Below are 21,093 nucleotides of genomic sequence, written 5' to 3' on the forward strand. Positions count from 1 at the left end.
AGTATATATTTTTATCTTAATTATTTAATTCAATATATCTAAAGTCCCCTTAAAAAAAAACTAAATAGCTAAGCAGGTATAAAAATGATTCTTCGGTTTAGTAAAAAAAATAAATCAGCCTTAACTCGTGCCCAATTATAGAGGCATATGTATGTAATAGTGTCTGAAGCTAGCACTCCACCAACCGAAATATCAACCACATCGAAAGAGCCTAATTGTGTATTCACATGTAAACAATTTACAAGTTATGCTTATTATCATTAAAAAGTTTTATGAGGTAGTCATTTTAATTCACAGACAATTCGCTAATCCATGAATAATGCAATTAACTCAAGCGTTACATTTAAGGAAAGAAAAAGAAAAATAATAATAATAATAATAATAACTACATGTAATTTTACAAACCTCACAAGGAACCCCACCTCTAGAATACAAAGAACTCAAATTGAATTCTATGCCGTTTTTACAATCCTCCTAATATACTAGGATGGAAACCCCCGGAAAAATCAAAGCTATATATATGTAGGTAAGAAAAACATCATATATTTATAAACTTACAAATAATGATCATGTACATACCCAGGTCGAGTTCCAAAAATCACTTTCTACTTCTCAATACCCTGCTGCAAATACTGTATCAAATCGTACCCAGCAGTGGTCCACTTGTTGTAAGCATCAGTGCAGACGTGGATCATGAAATTTGCTGCTTCACGATCAGTCATTTCGGGATGAAATCTCTTGCGAAGATTACCTATTGGATCACCCCTGCTAAAGCAAGGCAGTCCACTATCTAGCATTAATTGAACTGTGCTGATAATCCCATCCATATAACGCCGAGCTGCAAGGTATCCTTTGACGCACAAACTGAGGCACATTGAATAGAAAGAAAGAATTCAGGTAAAAATGAACGGATTTGCTTTAGAAAAAGTCTCAATTCACAAAAAGAAGATTAAGATAGAAACAAAACAAAGCACTCTACTACCTCACAAACTGGTGCCAGGTTTCACTTTTCATGACCCCTGAGGGATCTAATAGTTGAGTCATTTCATGGCTAAGCTTAAAATGAGCACTTTCAAACCGCATATTTCCACCGGGTGAAGTTTCCAAGATAAAACCAAAATCAATATGAACAAGTCTTCCAACGCTGCACCATAGGAATAACAGTGTAAGTGCTGAACTTTTTGTAATTCCTTGTATACAATGAAAATACAAAGACTATTCAAGGACCATTTAAATTTATTATCACTTTGCAATTCATCTTTCACCTAAAAACATTCCTCCATGTTAAAATCAGAAAATATACATTAAATTTTTCTTTTAATATTCCTACATAATTAAAGTTATAACAAACAAAACTATACACACAGACACAGACACATACATATAAATAAATATACCCATTAAAATTTTCCCTTTGTCAATGAGTTATCTAAATTACTTTCGAAATTGTAGAATTGTTGAGAAGATCATACTTGTCAAATAAAAGATTGCCATTATGCCTATCCTTTGGTTGCAGTAAAAGGCTGGCAACTGCATAACCTGCACTGCTGATAATGAAGTTCTCTCGTGCAGCTTCAAAACTAGGAGAGCTCACAGGACCATAGTCCTGCTGAAAAATCTCATACAAACCACCATCAGTCGTTTCACCCATCTGACTTCTACTCCGAGTATTAGGCACCACCTGCATGGTAAAATTGATTGTGATAAAAAACATTTGCAACAATACAATCACAGTACATTTTATCTAAATGAAATTAAAATAGAAAGACTAGCTTTATCTCTGGACATTCATGATTGGAAAAGATACCCATGTGATTGAGATTAGGCCATGATATTTCACCCAATAACAGGGGAAAATGAGATGCTACATTAATATTACAGGGGAAAATGAGATTAGGCCATATGTAGTCTACTTGTCTATAATATTCTGACTAATGATAAATTCACAATAAAACATATGGGCAGCAGAATAGTCCGTGTGGTACATTTGCAAGAGCGCACATGGAAAAAACCTAACAAAGTAAATACTTCAAGGAAACATACAAACATACCTCAATTATGCCTCTCCCAGGGCCAGTTGGAAGTACACCATAAGGAAACAAATAAAGATTTAGTCCAACAGCTTCAAATATATCTCTAAGAAGTGCAATCACTTGAAGAGCAAGGACATCTTGGCGACAATCATCCCCAACCTTTTAAATTCGAAAACTCCAGTAAGAAAAATCAACTCTATATTTAAAATCAAAGAGAAATCATAATGTGGAGGAAAATAACCATAACTTCAAAATCAGAGACATATCATGTATGGTAATTAGTTTGTATCAATTGTATTAAATCTTAGTATGAGCCAATGTAATGAAGTTTGTATTTAAATTGTGATATAGCACAAAGCATATTAAGTGTTAAAACCACAAATATACCTACATGAGTAAGTGAAAACTTCCATATATTGGCACATTTCACTTAAGCATCTTAAAATCATGGTAACAACCACAGGTAAGAGAAAGGGATATTTTCGGCAAAAATATCAATGTTTTGTAATAGTTGCACTTAAGTACCAAATTTATTTTTTTGACAGCAATAACCAGATCTTTATTAATAGTTGCATTTAAGTACCAAATAAAAAAATCAATTTTTTATGGAATTGATACCAAATCTTTGTTAATATTACACTTATTTAATGTATTATTACTATAAAAAATAAATTGAATTGGTATTTATGTACAACTATTAGTATATATTTGATATTTTTGCCATCAAAAAAATTAATTTGGTTCTTAAGTGCTACTATTAGCAAAGATTTGGTATTATTGCCGTTTAAAGAATAGATTTGGTACTTAAGTGCAACTATTATGAAACATTTGGTATTTTTACCGCAAATAACCCCCAGAAAAAAATTGAATATGCAAAGGAATAAGCACACCTTGAAAATGCAAGCTTGGGGTTTTACAACATTATGGTCTCCGTCCCGATCAATCACATTAAACGTAATCATAATAGGAACTTTTGCTGCCGACTGCAAGGGAATTCCACTATCAACCTGAATTCCCCTAACAAGCTTGTTAGGAGCTGTTGGTAGATAAAGGTCTTCTCCTTCCATTTCAATTTTCTCCAACTCTCTGTTCAAGTGAGTAACATTCTAAACTTAACATTTTGGATGAAAAATATTTATCAATGGCTAAATAATTGAAAGATTAAGAACCATACCTCCTAATACCTGCCCGTCGTTCTTCTTTGGGAAGTGGAAAAAGGACACCTGAAATAGATGTAACCTTGTCAAAGAAATCAAATTCTCTTTTAAACAAGTCACGCGCCTTTGTGGAGAAACCATCAATAATACGTTCCCTAACAAGTGGTAGCAGGGCTTGGAAGGGACTATTCTGAAATCAGAGTAAACACACAAGTTATAGTGCATAAATAATGATAAGGGGAAAAAAAAGACAAGGGAAATCTAGGCCTACTAGCTGCCACATAGTTTTGGTTCAATAAAGATGCAGCATCATGCAAAAAACTTCCTAGCATAAAACATGTTTAAGAAAAGGGTTTCATAGATACATGAATAAATAAAATATTAGAAAATACAATGTTTTGTGATACTTTGATAGAACTCGGTCCTGAACAAGTAGACTTATATTCTTATGCTAATGCCACCATCATTAACACTTTCGATTTTAGAGGGAAATATCATACTAATTTGAAGTTGTATAAATGGTACGCTAAGAAATTGATTGTTAAGGGCAGCAGATTGCCACTTTACAATGAATACACGGTTTCAGACATACCTTCCCAGAGCCAGCTTCTTTCCCTGATTCTGGTCCTGATTCTTCACCCTGTCATACAAAATCTTATTATTTATATGTAAAACCTGGAGCTCCTTCCCAGAGGGGAAAAAACAAATAATATTGTTGTCGCATTAAATAAACCATTACCTGTAAATGCCAGATTAATATATGGGCAAATATATCACTTCTTTGAGCTGCCCTCAGCAAATATCCTTCTACTAACCTCTGGAAAGTATTTTTTGTATGAATCAGAATCTAGTATAGTGAAAACAAAATTGATGTACGGTAAATGTAACAAATTATGAAAGTCTGCAACTCCTAAAGTAGCCTTTGAAAAAAAAACAAGGATAGTCTGAAGCTTGGAATCTTCACAATAACTCACTCCTTCATCGTATCGCAGTGCCTGAACTAGCTGTGGCATGAAGAATGTTACTCGTTCAGGAGGATATGACTCTAAAACCCTAAGAACATATGCCATGACACGCGGATGCCCTTTAAATGCAGGAGTAAGGAATTCGAGAGCTTGTGTAATAGAACAAGCTGCCCAGTGTGGCAATTGTTGTAAAAGCACAGAATTTTCATCTACTGCCTTCGGGGTAACAAAATAAGGCAATACTTCAGGAATACTTCGGATATCCAATATATGCAACTGCAAGGAAAAATCCAGTTTAAGGGTTACGGAGTATCATAAGATGCCAATGAAACATCAGCAAAGGTCAATAGAGCTAGCATATTTATCATGGACTACTAGATATCATATGCATCAAAAAATTTGAGACTAGTTCATAATTTTGGTCTGGGATAGAAAGTCGTTGACATTAATTTTCAAGACAGTAATTCTATAGGACTATCCTCACAGTTCACTGGCCATTATTATCCGCATTGTCATGCCAACTTTGAGAATTAAACTAAGGTGTGAAAATAAATTTCAACATGACACCTATTATGTAATTCATGATTGCTGTTTTCAATCACACCTCAGCTTAAATAAATGCAATTTAATTCCCATCCATCATAAGACATACCTGAACTAAATGAGTCACTTCAGCCTTCAAAAATGTGTTTGTTGGGAACCTTGATGCCAAGGATATAGCTATACGAGGATCCACAGAGAAGGCAGTCCTTGCATATTCAATCCATTTATCTGAGCTAATTTTAGACCGAGAGGAAGTACTTTCTCTGAAAATAAAATAAAAATGAAAAGCTATCACTTATTACACTCAATCAATTGCAAGTTTCTTTTTTCAAAAAAATAAAATACAACAGAGTTAATAGATTCCTTGTCAAGTTTACTTTGCATTAGAGGGTTGAGCCCAAATTTCAAGCCTATCAGCCTCATGCTGACATAGCATCAAAAGTAACAGCTTCCTCTTTTCTCTTCCCACAACATAGTTCTCCATCTGGCCCCAAACAGGGTGACATTGATCGTTCTGCAATTTTGTAAGTACTATTATTTTGTATTACTAACAGATCATGCACAATCCCAACAATAGAATAACTGAAGTGCTGAATAAAACATTCTCTCTATAATAAAGGCCTTATTGTCTATCATTATATCATTTAATTCAAAGCATTATATTTATGTTCTACATCTCTATTTTACAAAATCAATAATATTACCACATCAACCACACTGCTCCCATTTTCACGTGCTCGCCCCTTAGAGTCAGATTGATTTGCATCTACTCGCTCATTTGAAAGGTAGTGCACAAATACAGATACAGATTGAGCCTCACTCTGGGCAAAACTCATATTATTGGCATCATACCATTCAGGCGCAAAAGAAAACCAGCCCAACGAGGCCCTGTATCAAACCCAATGACGACTGTCAAAATCATACAAAAGATTGTGCCAAGCACAAATTCAAATAGATAAGGTATACATAGAAACCTATTTGCAACAGTACCAGACTTTACCAAAATGCACATGCCAACATTATTTTTTAACATGCTAACCATGAATTAAATCAATACAAAACTCAAATCTTTGACAAGAAAATACCATAGCAAACACCCAATCAGAGAGAGAGAGAGACACACACACACACACAACAACAACACTATCTAGACTTTCACAAAAATCTCTAGAAATTTAATGTGAACAAGAAATTTTGATGATTCAAGAAAAAGCTACATCAAATGAAGCGTGTAGTTGAAGTTACGCACAACACCCTAAAAGCCCTGAGCCTCTGAGGGAACCAAAGGAAGGGAAGGTCGACAGACTATCCAATATCTTATTTGCATGAACATTGCATCATAGTTCATGATATTGAGACCCTCCAACAAATCAGAGCATACATTCAAGCTCTGTAGATAACTCTAACAAGGCAAGATACAAAACCAATTAGAGAAATAAATAACAAGGAACAAAACTTTGGTTTACAGAGAGAAAAATAATCGTTGTAAATAGATGCACTAGATACAAGTCAAGGACATGATGTAGCAAAGGACTAAATTACAAGTCAATGAGTCTGCATTGAGAATGAATAAGCCAATTGCTCACCTGTAGATACGGTCTTCCAGCAATTGAAGCCCTGTTTTAAAATTCAGAAGATTTCCCTGGGATTGGCAGGAGCAAAACTTCAGGCCTAGAAGCATCACAGTGAAAAAAGTACCAGTGGCAGCAGGATGACGTGAAAAATTCCATGGGAGCTTTGTTGACCCTTGTAACATTCGACCAAGAAGCAAAAGTTGCTCAACACTATTATGCCGAACTACCTAAGCAAGCACACAAAAAACATAATGTGAATCATCTTATTCAACCACAAAAGAAAAGCGAAAATACAGACACCAAAACATTGACCCACAGTATTCATATTAAAATATGACACAATGAAAAGTAAATTATACATCAAGATACCATGTAAATTGTGGAAGTACTACAAATATAAATATTAAGATATGACACAAAGAAAGGTACATTATAAATCAAGATACCATGTCAATTATGGAAGTAGTAAAGATATAAAAAAAAAATTGTTTATGACAGATGTAATCAAGGTACAAAAGAATTATAGATTGGGATGGCATCAGCTATAACAATCAACAGGACAAGGAACATTATCAAAATTTGTATAAGGTAATAAATATTCCTACCAGAATGAGAACAACACCCTGGATTATCTCCAGGCAAATAATAAAAAGGAACTCATCTAATATACCATGTATCTATTTCATAGAGCAATATCATAATTGGTGCAAATACTTTAATTAAGCACAACTAGCACCAATATATATATATTTATAACAATTTAACAAAACATGATTATATTTATCTTTTCAAAGCTGCCCGCTATTACCAAGTGTTCAGTCCAAGAATCAATTTTGAGCAAAGAAATGATCAGAGGGATATAAGTTATATGTAATTTCAAACCTCAAAGCGGTCAATGAAAAAACCAAGCCATAGTCTATGGGCCATTATTTGTTCAACGGGATCAACTTCAGGTGGCCCTTCTGGCTCCCCAGGAGCAAGGTGCGGTCTTAGTTTTGCAGCAGGCCCGGAATACTTCCCATCAGATGCAAAAAGACCTCGTTTTGTATCAATTGTCCACAACCATGCATCAACAAGTTCAGCAAGGACAAGGGAACCCAATTCTGGTGCAGCAGAAACTAACCAGGTCCAAATGAAAACACCAGTTTCCATTGCATCTTGTGTACAGATGTAAGCTGGACACCAACAAAGAAGACGAAGAAGTTGTGAACAGCCCTCTACATTTTGTTTTGAATCAGAACCCTGGAATAGGATAAATTAGAAATTCAGGAACACAAATACCAACCAAGATATTAGAAAGACAAAAAGGTAAAAGAACATCTTTATTTACCAGATTTGATAAAAGTAATGCAGTTGCCTGGGAACAAGTTTCACGAAATTGTGACTTGTCAACTTCCCCACCTTTCTCTGCAATATTAACAAATTTTTGAAGTAAACGCACAAACTTGATCAGCAATATCCCATTAAATGAGTTATCCTCAGCCTGTGACTGTTGAGGAAATGCTCCAGATATCAGTCTCTGGAGGCCAGCACCAAGCCCAAAACCACTTGGTGTGTTACCAGAATCAAATCCACCAATGCTGTTAAACAACCTTCTCATTCCAGCAATTTCTCCAGCATGGTTGCACTTCACTGTTGCACTGACTATCCCAGTACTGAGCACCTCCAAATTAAAAGCTTCTGTCAATTTTAAATTTGCTCCTGATGCTGCTGCAGCAGCAGCCATGACAGCAGGAATATTTGCTGTCCTTATGCCAGTCCAGCACTCACTTTTTGCTGTACCAATACGTATCTCAGATAGAAGAGAAACCACATCAGTTGTATGTTGTGCTCTTTGCCATGTGTTAGCTTTACAAAGCTTGTCCTGCAGTATGATATTAAACCAATAAAATCATACAAAAGAGTATGCTTATAGAATAAAAAGACGTACTTTTACATGTGAAAACTACTCAAAATAAAAATAAATAAATAAAACATGTAGTATGAAAGATGTTTTATCTCAAAGAATTTATGAAACATAAACCATCATGCTTGTATCAGGAGGTCGTGGACCATTAAATGGGCATCCACAAAACTCCTACTGCACATAGATTGGAAGCAGAAAAGGGGAGGATGGCTTGCAACCTACCAATAGATGTGATTTTATGACTTTCAATGTAAATGCTAAGATCCAAAATCAGGGTCGTGAATATGACTAAGCAAAAGAGCAACATATTGTAAATTAACAACCCTAACTGTCATTCAGAGTCAAACAAACAAGACTTCTTAGCATATGAGAAGAAAATAATTTATTTAGCCAAGGGAAAGAATACCACTAAAAGTTCACATATTTTGATATACTCAAAGAGAAGTACACTTTATTTCAGAGCAGAGTTTTCAACCTGTAGAAGACCCTGGCTAGTGCAAGGAGCATAGGAAAGTGATTTAATGATCCATTCTCGAACAACTTTTTGGTACAAAGAACGAACTGTCACCACCCAAGTAGGGTCATTGACAACAGCAAAAGGAGAATCATTATGCATTGAGAACAGCAGGGAATCAAAACAAGAAGAGTTCCATAGAATCTGCATAAAAGTTGAATTTTTTAAGACTAACATAGGCAAGTGAAATTGCACACTAAATGAATGAGAACTTATTGCTGGCATAATTTACCTGTGGAAATCTATCTCTAATTTGCGTTAACGAGTTCACAGCAACATCACGAATATGTTCCTCCCTCTGGGACATACTTTTAATAAGAAAACAGGCATGTACAGAAAGAGTTGATTCTCTAATCTCAGCTTCCTTTCCTGTTTCCGATATCCTATCCTCCTGAAACCAAATGAAAGCAATGGCAACATTGGCAATGCATAGACATAGCAACTCTTCTAAATAATAAGAAATCTGTTGGTTTGCATTAAAAAGGGTAAAGCAACCAGCTACAATAAATAATATATATGCACCCAATAGAGAAGAAATCACTTTAGCTATCTTTTGAGAATGTAAACTGACTCCATGTAACATCCCTCAGAAAAAGAAACAGTTACTGCTGGGAAAAGGAGCAACCGAAAAGAACTAAGCTCAGATGTTTTCTCACAAGAAATACATACCAGCCATAATACTGCTGTTTCAAAAGCTCGATGGACAATTGCCATTAAGCATTGAAAAACAGCTGGCATAAGGTTCGGTGTTTTTAAATACTCGAATACACAACTGAACGCACTTCTAGAAGCAGTTAAACTAGTTTTGCCATTAAGGATGCCACCATTACTGCCAAAGCGAATAATCTCCAAAAATGCTACTGCAAGAAGATAGGTTGACTTTACTCCTGCAACCATTGAAAAGTACCATTTGAAACAGTAAATGAGAATATTGAAGATTGAAGAGAAATTCTACCTTAATAAAAAAAATCAGTGCAGATGATGAATCGTTGTAAATAATTAATAAAGCAGCACCCAAAAGGGAGGAGGGGAGAGTGAAACAACATTTTGTTCCAACTAAAACCAATTAATAAGTACATCACTCTCAGACAATCATAAAATTCACCAAGAAGAAAATAAATAACCTGAAATTGTGCTCATTGATCCAACATCAATGCGCCCTCCAAGAGCAGCAGAGAGAGCAGTTCTTTGGGCAAGAGCAGCTTTCTCATTGCCACTTCCTCGACGGCTCCCAGGGTTGTGAAGAGCGTTGAGTTCCAACTCATCCTCAAGCCATTTCACAGAACTAACAACCTAAGAAAATGCAACAAAAGCCTCAAAATATTCCCAAGACAGACATAAAAACACATCTTTCTAGGCTTATGGGCTAAAGAAATGAGCCTGAGTTCAACATGGTAATCCAAAAGTTACAGCGCATGTAAAAAAAATGATTATTGATTAGATTACTTTGAATGACAGGAACTGATATAGAGGAGATTAAGGAACAGTGAACACAATGAACGCACAAAGCCATTAGGTGTAGCCAATCATCAGGATTTAGATGTAATAAGCTGAGTCTTCAGTCCAAATATTTTAATCAAGTTTGATCTCCCTGCTACTGTCAAAGTTCTCTAGAATAAACTCTACTTGCACCCAGATAAGCCTCCGGTTAAGTTAGTTTACACTAGGAGGCCACGTGACACATAAGCCCAGGACTATATATTTTAGCTATATTTTAGTTTCAATGTATTAGTATTATTTCAATTTGTTTATTTTATTTTTATCCGGCTGCATTTTATAACGTACAGGGGCTGAGTTGTATTAATTCTTTTTTAGATCCTAGCTGGCAGTTTCTTTAGTCTGATCAGTTCCTATAACGTAGGGGTTGAGATTCATTTGTAAAGGGGTGGAGGAAATTAGAAGAGAATAGGATCCTAGCTGGCAGTTTCTTTAGTCTGATCAGTTCCTATAAGTAGGGGTTGAGATTCATTTGTAAAGGGGTGGAGGAAATTAGAAGAGAATAGGCTCTAGGGAGAGAGCAGCCCTCTCAAAAGGCTATGTTTGGAGATACTAGTTTGTTCGTAATTTTTCATCATCAATAAAGAGGTTTTCTGGGAGAGATTTCATACATTTGTGTTCAAGAATAGATAGTCTACTTCTCAACTAAGAAGATTCTATCAAATTGGTGCGGTGACTGCAGACATGGGCCCTAAGAAAACTGGGGAAAGGAGCGACTCCACTGTAGAGTTCGAGCAAGAAACGGAGACCTTGAAGACAGAAGTTTCAGACATCAAGAATTCCATGGAGAGCATGGCGAGCTGAATTCAGCAGCAGTTACAAGAAACCCTTCAACAATCTCAACATGAGTTTCAAGAATCTCTGCAGCAACAGTTCAAAACATTTTTGGAAATCCAAAAAAGGTCAAAGAATCATCAAGAGTCAAAGGAAGATGGCAATGGCGCTATTGGCAGCCAGGAGAAGGGTCAGCACAAAGAATCAGCAGCACAAGGTGACCCCCAACAGAGAGAACCACCTTCAAGAATCAGGCGCTAGTCTACTAGTGCATCTCCCACAAATGTGTTTAGGGGTAGTCGAAATTCAGGTGGCAGCTTCTTCGACCGTGGATAGCATGAAACTCGATGTCGCCATGAGAATCGACTCAAAAGGTTGAAGATGCCATCCTTTGATGGTGAGAATCCCGATGGTTGGATAATGCAGGCTGAAAGAATTTTCGTTTGCCATGAATATGACGAAGAAGAGAAGGTTGAGGCGGCCTTCATTTCATTTTCTGGCGATGCTTTGTTATGGTATCAATACGACAGCAACAAAAGGGTCATTCACAGCTGGGAGGAATTGAAAAGGCCGCTGCTTTGACATTTCTGAGATCAACAAGAAGGGTCCCTGTACGACCAATTTTTGACTATCAAACACGAAGGTTCAGTTCCAGAATATAAAAAGTTCATTAGGCTCCTGGCACCCTTGGGAACGGTTGAACCAGCTGCACAATTGAGCACTTTCTTAAATGGATTAACCCCATCTCTATGGGCTGAGATGCGGATCTTGTGGCCAAGGAATGTTGATGAGGCCATGGAAATCGTTCAAGATATCAAGGACAAGAACAGGGTGGCAAGGCAACGATACAACACCAACAAATCAGCTTTCAACGACACTTCCATGAAGCCCATTAAACCTTCACCCAGCATAGCAACCACTGCTGTTCGCCAACTAACAGAGTCAGAAATCCAACTAAAAAGCAAAAAGGGTTGTGTTTTAGATGTGATGACAAGTGGTCCCCAGGCCATCGCTACAAAAAACAGGAGCTGCAAGTACTGATGGTACCTGAAGAAATAGATGACAACATTTCTGACCAAGAATTTGATGAAGACAGGAAGGAAGATCAAGTGTTAGACTCCACAGAAGTGCAAGAAAACGTGGTTTTTTCCTACCAGTTCGTGGCTGGACTATCCACCAATACCACCATGAAAATAAAGGGGACCCTCGGCTCCAAAGAAGTAATAATCCTCCTTGATTCAGGAGCCACTCATAATTTTATTTCTAAGACCTTGGTCACTCAATTACAGCTTCCAATTACTGAAACAAAAGCTTATGGAGTTACATTGGGAAATGGCGGTTCCATGAAGTGTGAAGGCATATGTAAGAACCTGCAAATTTACTTCCAAGGTGTGGAAGTAAAAGATGATTTTTTGCCTCTGCCTCTAGGAAGTGCGGACATCATTATGGGCCTACAGTGGCTGGCAACGCTGGGCATGACTCGGGTTGATTGGAGACTACAGACAATGGAGTTCCAGCTAGGCAAACGCACTCTAGTCGTTAAAGGAGACCCATCGCTGGATAGATCTTTGGTATCCCTGAAAACCATGGCTAAGACCCTTCAAATGGAGAAACAAGGCATCATTCTCGAATTCAACTACATTCGTCAAGACAACAACAGAACAGGACCCCAGGTACCATAATTTTTTACTAAAATCCTTGCTGAATTTTTTTATATCCCTGTAGGACTTCCCCCAAATCGTTCCCATGAGCACGCAATTAATCTACAACCGGGAACAACACCCATAAGCGTGAGACCATATCGCTATGCTTACTCTCAAAAATCAAAGATTGAGAAACTAATTTCAGAGATGCTTACTGTGGGAATAATCCAGCCAAGTACCAGTCCATTTTCCAACCCAGTCTTGCTTGTCAAAAAAAAGATGGTTCATGGAGATTCGATGTCGATTATCGCGCTCTTAATAAAGTTACAATTCCAGATAAGTTTCCAATATCTATTATTGATGAGTTATTAGATGAACTCATTGGTGCTTTAATTTTTTCTAAACTTGATCTTAAATTAAGATATCACCAAATCCGAGTTCGACAAGATGATGTGCACAAAACAGCATTTCGAACACATGATGGCCACTAAGAATTCCTCGTGATGCCGTTCGAGTTGACCAATGCACCCGCCACATTCCAATCTTTAACGAACGACGTATTCCGACCTTTTCTACGTCAATTTGTGCTTGTCTTCTTCGACGACATACTAGTTTACAGCAAGACTTTGGAACTCCACCAGTATCATTTGACTCAAGTTTTTGAACTCCTTCGCAAGCATAGACTATATGCAAACCAAAAAAATGTACATTTGGGCAGTGGCAAGTGGAATATTTCGGGCACATCATATCTCAGCAAGGCGTGGCAGCCGATCCCCAAAAAATTTCAGCTATGCTAGAATTGCCGATTCCTACAACACTTGAGGGTCTACGTGGATTCTTGGGTCTCACGGGATATTATCGAAAGTTTGTGGCTAATTATGCCCAAATAGCACAACCTCTAACTGATCATTTGAAGAAAGATAACTTCCAATGGAGACTTGAACCCGAACAAGCCCTCCGCAAGCTACAAGAAGCTATGACGACTGTACCCGTGCTAGCACTTACAAATTTTTGTCAGCCTTTTGTCATTGAAACAGACGCTTCAGGACACGGATTAGGGGTTGTACTTCTTCAAAATCAACGCCCAATTACTTATTTCAGTCAGGTTTTGTGGGTTCAAGCCAGAAAAAAATCAATTTATGAAAAGGAATTGATGGTTATCGCATATGCAATAGCTAAGTGGCGGCCTTACTCGCTGGGAAGCAAATTTGTGGCAGCAAGTAATTGGCTCAGAATATCAGAAATGGGTGTCAAAATTGATGGGAATAGATTTTGAAATTGAGTACAAACCAGAATTGCATAATAAAGTGGTTGATGCTTTGTCAAGGCAAGTGGAGACAACTTTAGACTCTTTAGTAACTCTGGAAAGGCAATTATGGCCTGAATTGGTCCAACAAATAGCCGTTGATCCAGTTTTGCGGCAAATACAAGAGGATTTGAAAAGCAACAGCAAGATCCACCACCATTTCCAGCTTTACAACGACATTCTCTACTATAAGAACTGTCTTGTCATACCTAAGAAACCCTCAGTTCCACAAATTCTGGGAGAATTTCACACTACACCATTCGTGGCCATTCCGGAGAGCTAAAGACATATAAGAGAGTGGCTGCCGAATTATTTTGGGAAGGATTACTACAGGATGTCCACAAGTTTGTCCAGCAATGCTCAGTATGTCAACAGAATAAACTCCTCACGACTTCCCTAGCAGGACTCCTTCAGCCTTTATCCCTTCCAGCACAAGTTTGGGACGAAGTGACAATGGATTTCATCGAAGGCCTACCCAAGTCAGAAGGGTGGAATACTATATTTGTTATAGTGGACCGTCTATCCAAATATGCCCACTTTATCAAGCTGAAGTACCCGCTTACTGCCCCTACAATCGCGGAAGTATTTACACGTGAAGTGGTCCAGTTGCACAGTCATCCTCAATCCATTGTGTCTGATAGAGGCCGAATTATCCTTAGCTTAATTTGGAGTCACCTCTTTTAAGCTACAAGGTACAACTTTAAAGAAAAGCACAACCTATCATCCACAAACCGATGGCCAATCGGAGATTTTAAATTGTCGTCTTGAGACATACTTGAGATGCTTTTCTTACCAACAACCAAAACAGTGGTCAAAATGGCTTGCTTGGGCTGAGTACTCCTACAATACCTCCTACCATACTTCACTCAAATGTACCCCATTTCGATCTCTTTATGGGAGAGACCCCCCACCGCTCATACCTTATAGAAGGGGTACTGTCGTAGTTTCGGCTGTCGATGAACTAATTCAAGGCTGAGAGGACATTTTAGATGACCTCAGAATACATCTCTGCGCCTAGCATAGAATGAAAATGCAAGCTGATTTGAAGAGGAGGCCAGACGAGTTCACTGTGGGAGACCATGTTTACCTCAAACTCCATCCATACCGCCAGAGGTCCCTTGCCAAACGCTCCAATGAGAAGTTGTCCGCCCGTTACTATGGCCCTTTTCCTATCATACAAAGAATTGGTTCAGTCGCCTACAAGCTACAATTACCAGACCAGGCCCGCATTCATCCGGTCTTTCACATTTCCCAGCTCCATCATGCCATTGGGACCTCATCAGCCACACCCACTATACCACCACAGTTGACTGCTGAGTTGGAGCTTCAAGTGGAACCCGAGGCTATCTTAGACATTCGCTTTCCCACTGCCGCTGCATCTGTCCCTTACGAGGTCCACATCAAATGGAGGAACCTACACGACTTCGAAGCAACTTGGGAGCCCTTCCTCACTATTCAAGACCAATTTCCAACTTTTCACCTTGAGGACAAGGTGAAGGATTTTGGGAGGGGGGTATTGATAAGCCTCCAGTTAAGTTAGTTTACACTAGGAGGCCACGTGACACATAAGCCTAGGACTAATCTATATTTTAGCTATATTTTAGTTTCAATGTATTAGTATCATTTCAATTTATTTATTTTATTTTTATCCAGCTGTATTTTATAATGTAAAGGGCTGAGTTGTATTAATTCTTTTTTAGATCCTAGCTGGCAGATTCTTTAGCCTGGTCAGTTCCTATAAGTATGGGTTGAGAGTCATTTGTAAAGGGGTGGAGGAAATTAGAAGAGAATAGGCTCTAGGGAGAGAGAACAATCCTCTCGAAAGGCTGTGTTTGGAGATACTAGTTTGTTTGTAATTTCTCATCATCAATAAAGAGGTTTTCTGTGAGGGATTTCATACATTTGTGTTCAAGAATAGATAGTCTACTTCTCAACTAAGAAGACTCTATCACACCCATAGAAACTAGGGTTTTAGTACCAACTGCGATTTTGCAACAAATCAGTCCTCTTAACTCATACTCATAATTCTAACATGAGAGACCAACATTGTATAATTTTTTGGTTCTACATGGTTTGGCAAAAAAAATGGTATTGCTTGAGTTTTATTTTTTTAAAACAAAAAAAAAAATCTTTTGCAAAATTAAACATACTATAGTTTGGTGTCCTTCCCAAAACCTACTGGCTACTACCAAAGATGATATAAACTCCTAGGATGGACATGGATGTCTAACAGTTCATGCCTTCCATGCCCCCAAAATAATTTTTCACTGATATCAGTCTTTTTTTATTAATGAACATTAGCCAATAACATGCTATTCACTAATCTGAAGAAAACACACCACCAATTAACTTATTTTTAGTTAAAAAAAAATCCAATGCAAGAGATGATCATTTAAAGTGAATACTCCAAGATACCCATTACAAACTTACAAGTGGAGGAGTCCCTTGAGCTATTCGCTGGACAGCAGAAGACCATTGTGTATTCCACATGTATGGACCCCCAACAGCTTGAAGAGCAATTGTACCCATGCTACCCACACTGTTCAATGTTGTGGATACTGACTTTATTGGTGGCTGTGTTTTTTGTATGGGTGGTGCTAAACCAAACAAAGCAACATAGAACCACAGGTTGCGGAATAACTTCAAAAGTGAAGGTTCCACATCTAAGGTCGGATCAAAATCAGAACATATTTCAGCAACAGCAGGAAGTAGAGGCCCGAGGAAATCTGCTCCACTTCTGCAATATTGGAATATATTTTTAAGAAAGAGAATAAAACAAATGTAAGAAAGAAACTAGATATACAATGTGAAAGTATATAGTATAAAATAACTACATGAATCTACACAAAGAAACTAGATATACAATGTGAAAGTACATAGGATAAAATAACTACATGAATCTACACAAAGAAACTAGATATACAATGTGAAAGTATATAGGATAAAATAACTACATGAATCTACACCGTTGAAGCCTTGCAAAACACTGCACACTTTGTAAAGTCAAAACTAGAAAGACAAGCACAGCAACATAATTATTTTCTAAGAGTTCTACCTTCCACTTTTTGATTCAGCAGCCAGGCCAACATCAGAGCACAAAGATAGCAAACGATGACGATAATCTGAACGCAACTTAGTATTCTTGAGTCCACTAGCAATGAGAAGGAACCCTGCAGGAAGAGTCTAGAATGTGATTGAACCAGTGAGCATCCATTGGACAATATATTTCACCAAGTAACTTATATGTATCATGGTGGTTCATTTTTCTGATGAAACACTGACCTCAACACGCTCTGTTGTAGCTTCGGGCGCCACTGTTTTACTTTCAGCAGATCCTACACTTGAAAGTTTATGCAAGTAACTTCTTGTCATCAAAACTACCGTCTCACGATAGGACTTTTCAAAACCTAAACTTGCCATGCGTGATACAGCATCAAGAAGCTGCATAAAATTATAAAAACAGATTTTAGAAACTGTCATCAAATTTAATGAAGCAATTAGCAATTTTGATTTACAATCCAAGTAACCTTAAATAAACCATATAAGATCGAAGAAAGGTCAAAGAAATAACATAAAATACATGCTTTAAAGACAGAGGTTCCATACTCGGAGTCGCAATAAACTAGGAGCCGAAGCATCACCCTCTTCCAGGCTCTCAATAAATAAAGGTAAAATCATGTCCACTACTTCAGACTTGTTAACAGCAACATTTAAATCTGCTAGCAGACGGATAACATTAAGCTGCACAATTGGTACAGCTAGTTTGTCTTTCTCAACCTGAAATAGAAACAATATAAAATGAGATCATCAATAACAATGAATTTACTCTTCTTAATTGAGAAAAATTCAAATTTAGCTCACAATGTGTCTGATGCCTAGGTAGATCTGTCATTTATATGGTGTTTTGCAACTAGAGTAAAATTCAAACTTTGGAGACGTAAATAATCAGAAATTGGACAAGTAATAATACGTAAATCCATATAATTACCAAGTAGTTGGTCACATAATCAAGCGCAAGTCCACAAGTATATAAATATATATATATTTATCAAAAGTAATAAACCAACCTGTTCATCATAGTCATTTCGTTCACGAATACTTGCAGCCAAACCCATAATGAATGTATCTACAGGAGCTCGCTCCTTGCTCCAGCAAGATTCAATAATTTCACAGCTTGTCTTCATGACGCTCTCAAACATTGCTCCCTGGTTGGTTGCCCAAGTATCAGCCTGTTGCTATTACATTGACGAGGGAAAAGGTAAATGGATATTTTTCTTCATCACGTTATATCTTGTAGCTAGAGTAATCTACATCTAAACTGTTTTACCTGAGCACATACAGTTAGTACAACAGGCTTGAGCCGAATGAGCAAAATCCGAAGTGATTGTCCACCTCGAGTTACTGCAATTTGTGAAAGCCCAGCAAGCAAGGAACCAAAGAGTTCTTCACAGATTCTCAACTTACGCCATACTGAAAGTAAACACGCTTCGGCAGCATCCATAAACAAGGCAAGAGTCTCATGTGCCAACTTCTTAGCCAGTTTCCCATCAGAATCAAAGCAAGCAAGGCTCCTAAGAGTCAATGTAGCAGCAGCTTTATAAACTAACAGTTTTGTATTGATTCTAGCCTTCAGAAGTGAACCGTGTTCATTCCAATCTCGCTTCCTTATCTGTCCAACACATTACCAATTATCTGGGTCATCTCATTTTAATATTTCCTTGTCTTCAAAGTTTCTCATATTATACCCTCTAAGTAACATGCATTTCATTGCAATAACTACATATTCGAAGTAATAAATATAAAAGAGATTACCTTAAAAAAAACTGTCATCGATTGAAGCTGCCTCTTTGCTATTAACCTAACGTGCTCCAATAGCCCAGCGTCAATGCGGACTTTATCTAAAATGTGCGCAATCAATTTGAAAGCAATCTCTTGCTTCTCCAAACTCTCCACAGGCTCTTCCTCAAAGGAAGAAACCTGCTGCCTAAGCAACGAAGCTCCACCTCCATCATTGAACCCAAAATTCCCACTCATTTGGTCAATACCACTCTTCCACAAAATGCCACCCCCATTTACCGCCATCGAACCCCTTGACGAGGCACTAGTGGCATCATCTGCGAGCCGGGAAGCTGCACTGCCAGACGAACATGAAATTTGGCTCGTTTCATTTCCTGGGCTTGAACTCTCATTGGGTTGGTAATGGTTCACACTCAAAGGTGAGCTTTGTGACGAAGAAGTCTCAGAGTTTGCTCGAATTTGTCCCCTCGGAGTGGCCGGAGACTGAACCAGAGGACCAGACACCGCCAGCTGATCAAGAAGAAGGTTAATCAATTTTTCCGCGTCGGAAGCCGAAATTGGAGGGAAGCTCTGGGACAGCGCCATCAGAAAAGCCCTAGAAATGCCCAAATCTCCTCCTCCATTACTGATGGCCGAAACCACAACCTCGCCTGAAAACCCGGCTATCTCAGCTGTGAAATCCGGCGACAATTCGGCGGCTTTCGACACATATCCCAAAAAATCAGCAAAGAACGAAGCGATCGCATCAGTGCCGAACGCTTGCGGCCAAAACGACTGATTGAATGAAGCCGGAATAGAACGCAAGAACTCGAAGACCACTGCTTTAGGACGGAGATCGGCGGAATCTGGGCACTTTGAGAGGAACCGAGCCACGGCAAGGACGGCATTGAGCTGAGGGCGTGAAACCTTAGGAGATCCGGCGACGAGAGCCTCGGGTGAGGGGCATCGGCTACAAATCCAAGACAGCTTCTCAGATAATTGGGTTGGGTTCTGCGCAATCAGGTCGCAAAGCTCGATCAAAGCTTCCATGGAGACCTAAGAACAAAACAATGGAAGAAAGAATGAGAATAACTGGCAGTCCCTAACTCTGAGAATTCTCCAAAGAATTACGCCTCGGGAGCTCCATCAGAAGGGCCCATTGCCGTACAAGGACGAAGCAAGCGAATGGGAACGTTGCTTCTTTGGTTCCCGCTGTCGTCGTTTTTCATCTTTGGCAAAAGCAGAGAGAAACAAGGGTCGCTTTTATTTCAGTTTTCTGCCATTGTTCCCTTATTTTTCTTCTTCTGTAGTTTGTTTTCTTTAGTATAATAAAAGTTTGAATTAGCGCTAGTATAATAAAAATTATGTGCAAATTAATTTTTCGAAAAAAGAAAAATAATTTCAATTAATGCCTAAAATTTTGACATTACTCAAAGTACCACTGCCACAAAAATTTCTCCCACTTTTGATTCTCCTCTCTCTCCACTTTATCACTCTCACTCTCTCGGTTCAGCTCTCCCCCGCCCGAAACCCATCGAACCCAGCTCGTCTCGTCGTCGTCGAACCACCGTGCCTCCGTCGACCTCCCTTCAAGATCTTCGTCAAACCCCTGTACCATAAAAACCAAAGGGTTGCATCTCCGTCGAACCCCCGTGCCATAAAATCCAAATGGTTGCATCTTCGTCAAACCCCCGTCTCTCATCTTTATCTCTCCGTCTCGCATTTCTCATCTCCGTCGACCTCGACCAAAACCCATGGGATTCAAGTGTACAAAGGTAAGTTCTTGACATATTTTTTATTTGATTTGTTAGTGTTAAAGTATAGAATTGTTTGTGTTTTTTTTTTTTTTTTTTGGTTTTGTGTATGGATTGTTGTTTGTAGTTGGGATTTTTGTATGGAATGTAGTGGGAATCGTATAATGAATTGCTGGCCACTTTTCTAGGTTTCATGAGGTTTCTCAATAGGGGTTCGATGATGGTTCGATGGGAGACTTGGTTTAGCATTTAAGGGATCTAGGTGCATGCTTGATATTGGTTCGATGGGGTGGCATTAAGAGTTTCCAGATGCATGGTCGATGGGGTTCGATGTATGTTTGATTTGGATTCGATGGGGTAGGAATTTAGGGGTTCGATGGTGATTCTTAGGGTGGGCCTTAAGGGTTACAGTTGCATGGTATGTAGGGTTCAATGCATGCTCGATACTAGCTCGATTTGGTAGGCATTTAGGGGGTTTGATGCATACTCGATGGGTCTTTGATGGGGTGTTGTCTGGGTTTGATAGGGTTGGGCATCTAGTGGTTCGATGCAAGCTCGATAGTGGTTCGATGCATATTGTGGGCTAGTTCGATGGGGTATTTTTTATGGAAATGTCCAGTTTTCCGGTTCAATAGGTACTCGATAGGGGTT

At 38.4% G+C, this 21,093-nt stretch overlaps 1 protein-coding gene across 2 annotated transcripts; it reads right to left on the reverse strand.

Moving 5' to 3' along the window:
* Positions 1 to 342: 342 nt before the first annotated feature.
* LOC133798645 (phosphatidylinositol 4-kinase alpha 1) lies at positions 343 to 19,982 on the reverse strand. Of its 2 annotated transcripts, none has more exons than XM_062237076.1 (26): positions 18,725 to 19,982; positions 18,240 to 18,581; positions 17,980 to 18,141; positions 17,519 to 17,689; positions 17,195 to 17,353; positions 16,968 to 17,095; positions 16,343 to 16,649; positions 9,817 to 9,985; positions 9,362 to 9,579; positions 8,925 to 9,083; positions 8,654 to 8,836; positions 7,603 to 8,136; positions 7,155 to 7,514; positions 6,285 to 6,499; positions 5,403 to 5,586; positions 5,076 to 5,212; positions 4,808 to 4,961; positions 4,165 to 4,431; positions 3,930 to 4,007; positions 3,783 to 3,830; positions 3,208 to 3,380; positions 2,924 to 3,119; positions 2,052 to 2,192; positions 1,473 to 1,681; positions 983 to 1,144; positions 343 to 864 (listed from the first exon to the last, which is right to left on the reverse strand). In XM_062237076.1, the coding sequence occupies exons 1-26, from the start codon at positions 19,736 to 19,738 to the stop codon at positions 606 to 608; spliced, it is 6,129 nt and encodes a 2,042-aa protein (XP_062093060.1). In that variant the 5' UTR covers positions 19,739 to 19,982; the 3' UTR covers positions 343 to 605. The 2 variants fall into 2 exon arrangements, with proteins under 2 accessions (XP_062093060.1, XP_062093052.1); XM_062237068.1 differs by having other exon boundaries at positions 17,980 to 18,147.
* Positions 19,983 to 21,093: the final 1,111 nt, after the last annotated feature.

This window comes from Humulus lupulus, chromosome 1 (genome assembly GCF_963169125.1).
Source record: "Humulus lupulus chromosome 1, drHumLupu1.1, whole genome shotgun sequence".
NCBI lineage: Eukaryota > Viridiplantae > Streptophyta > Magnoliopsida > Rosales > Cannabaceae > Humulus > Humulus lupulus.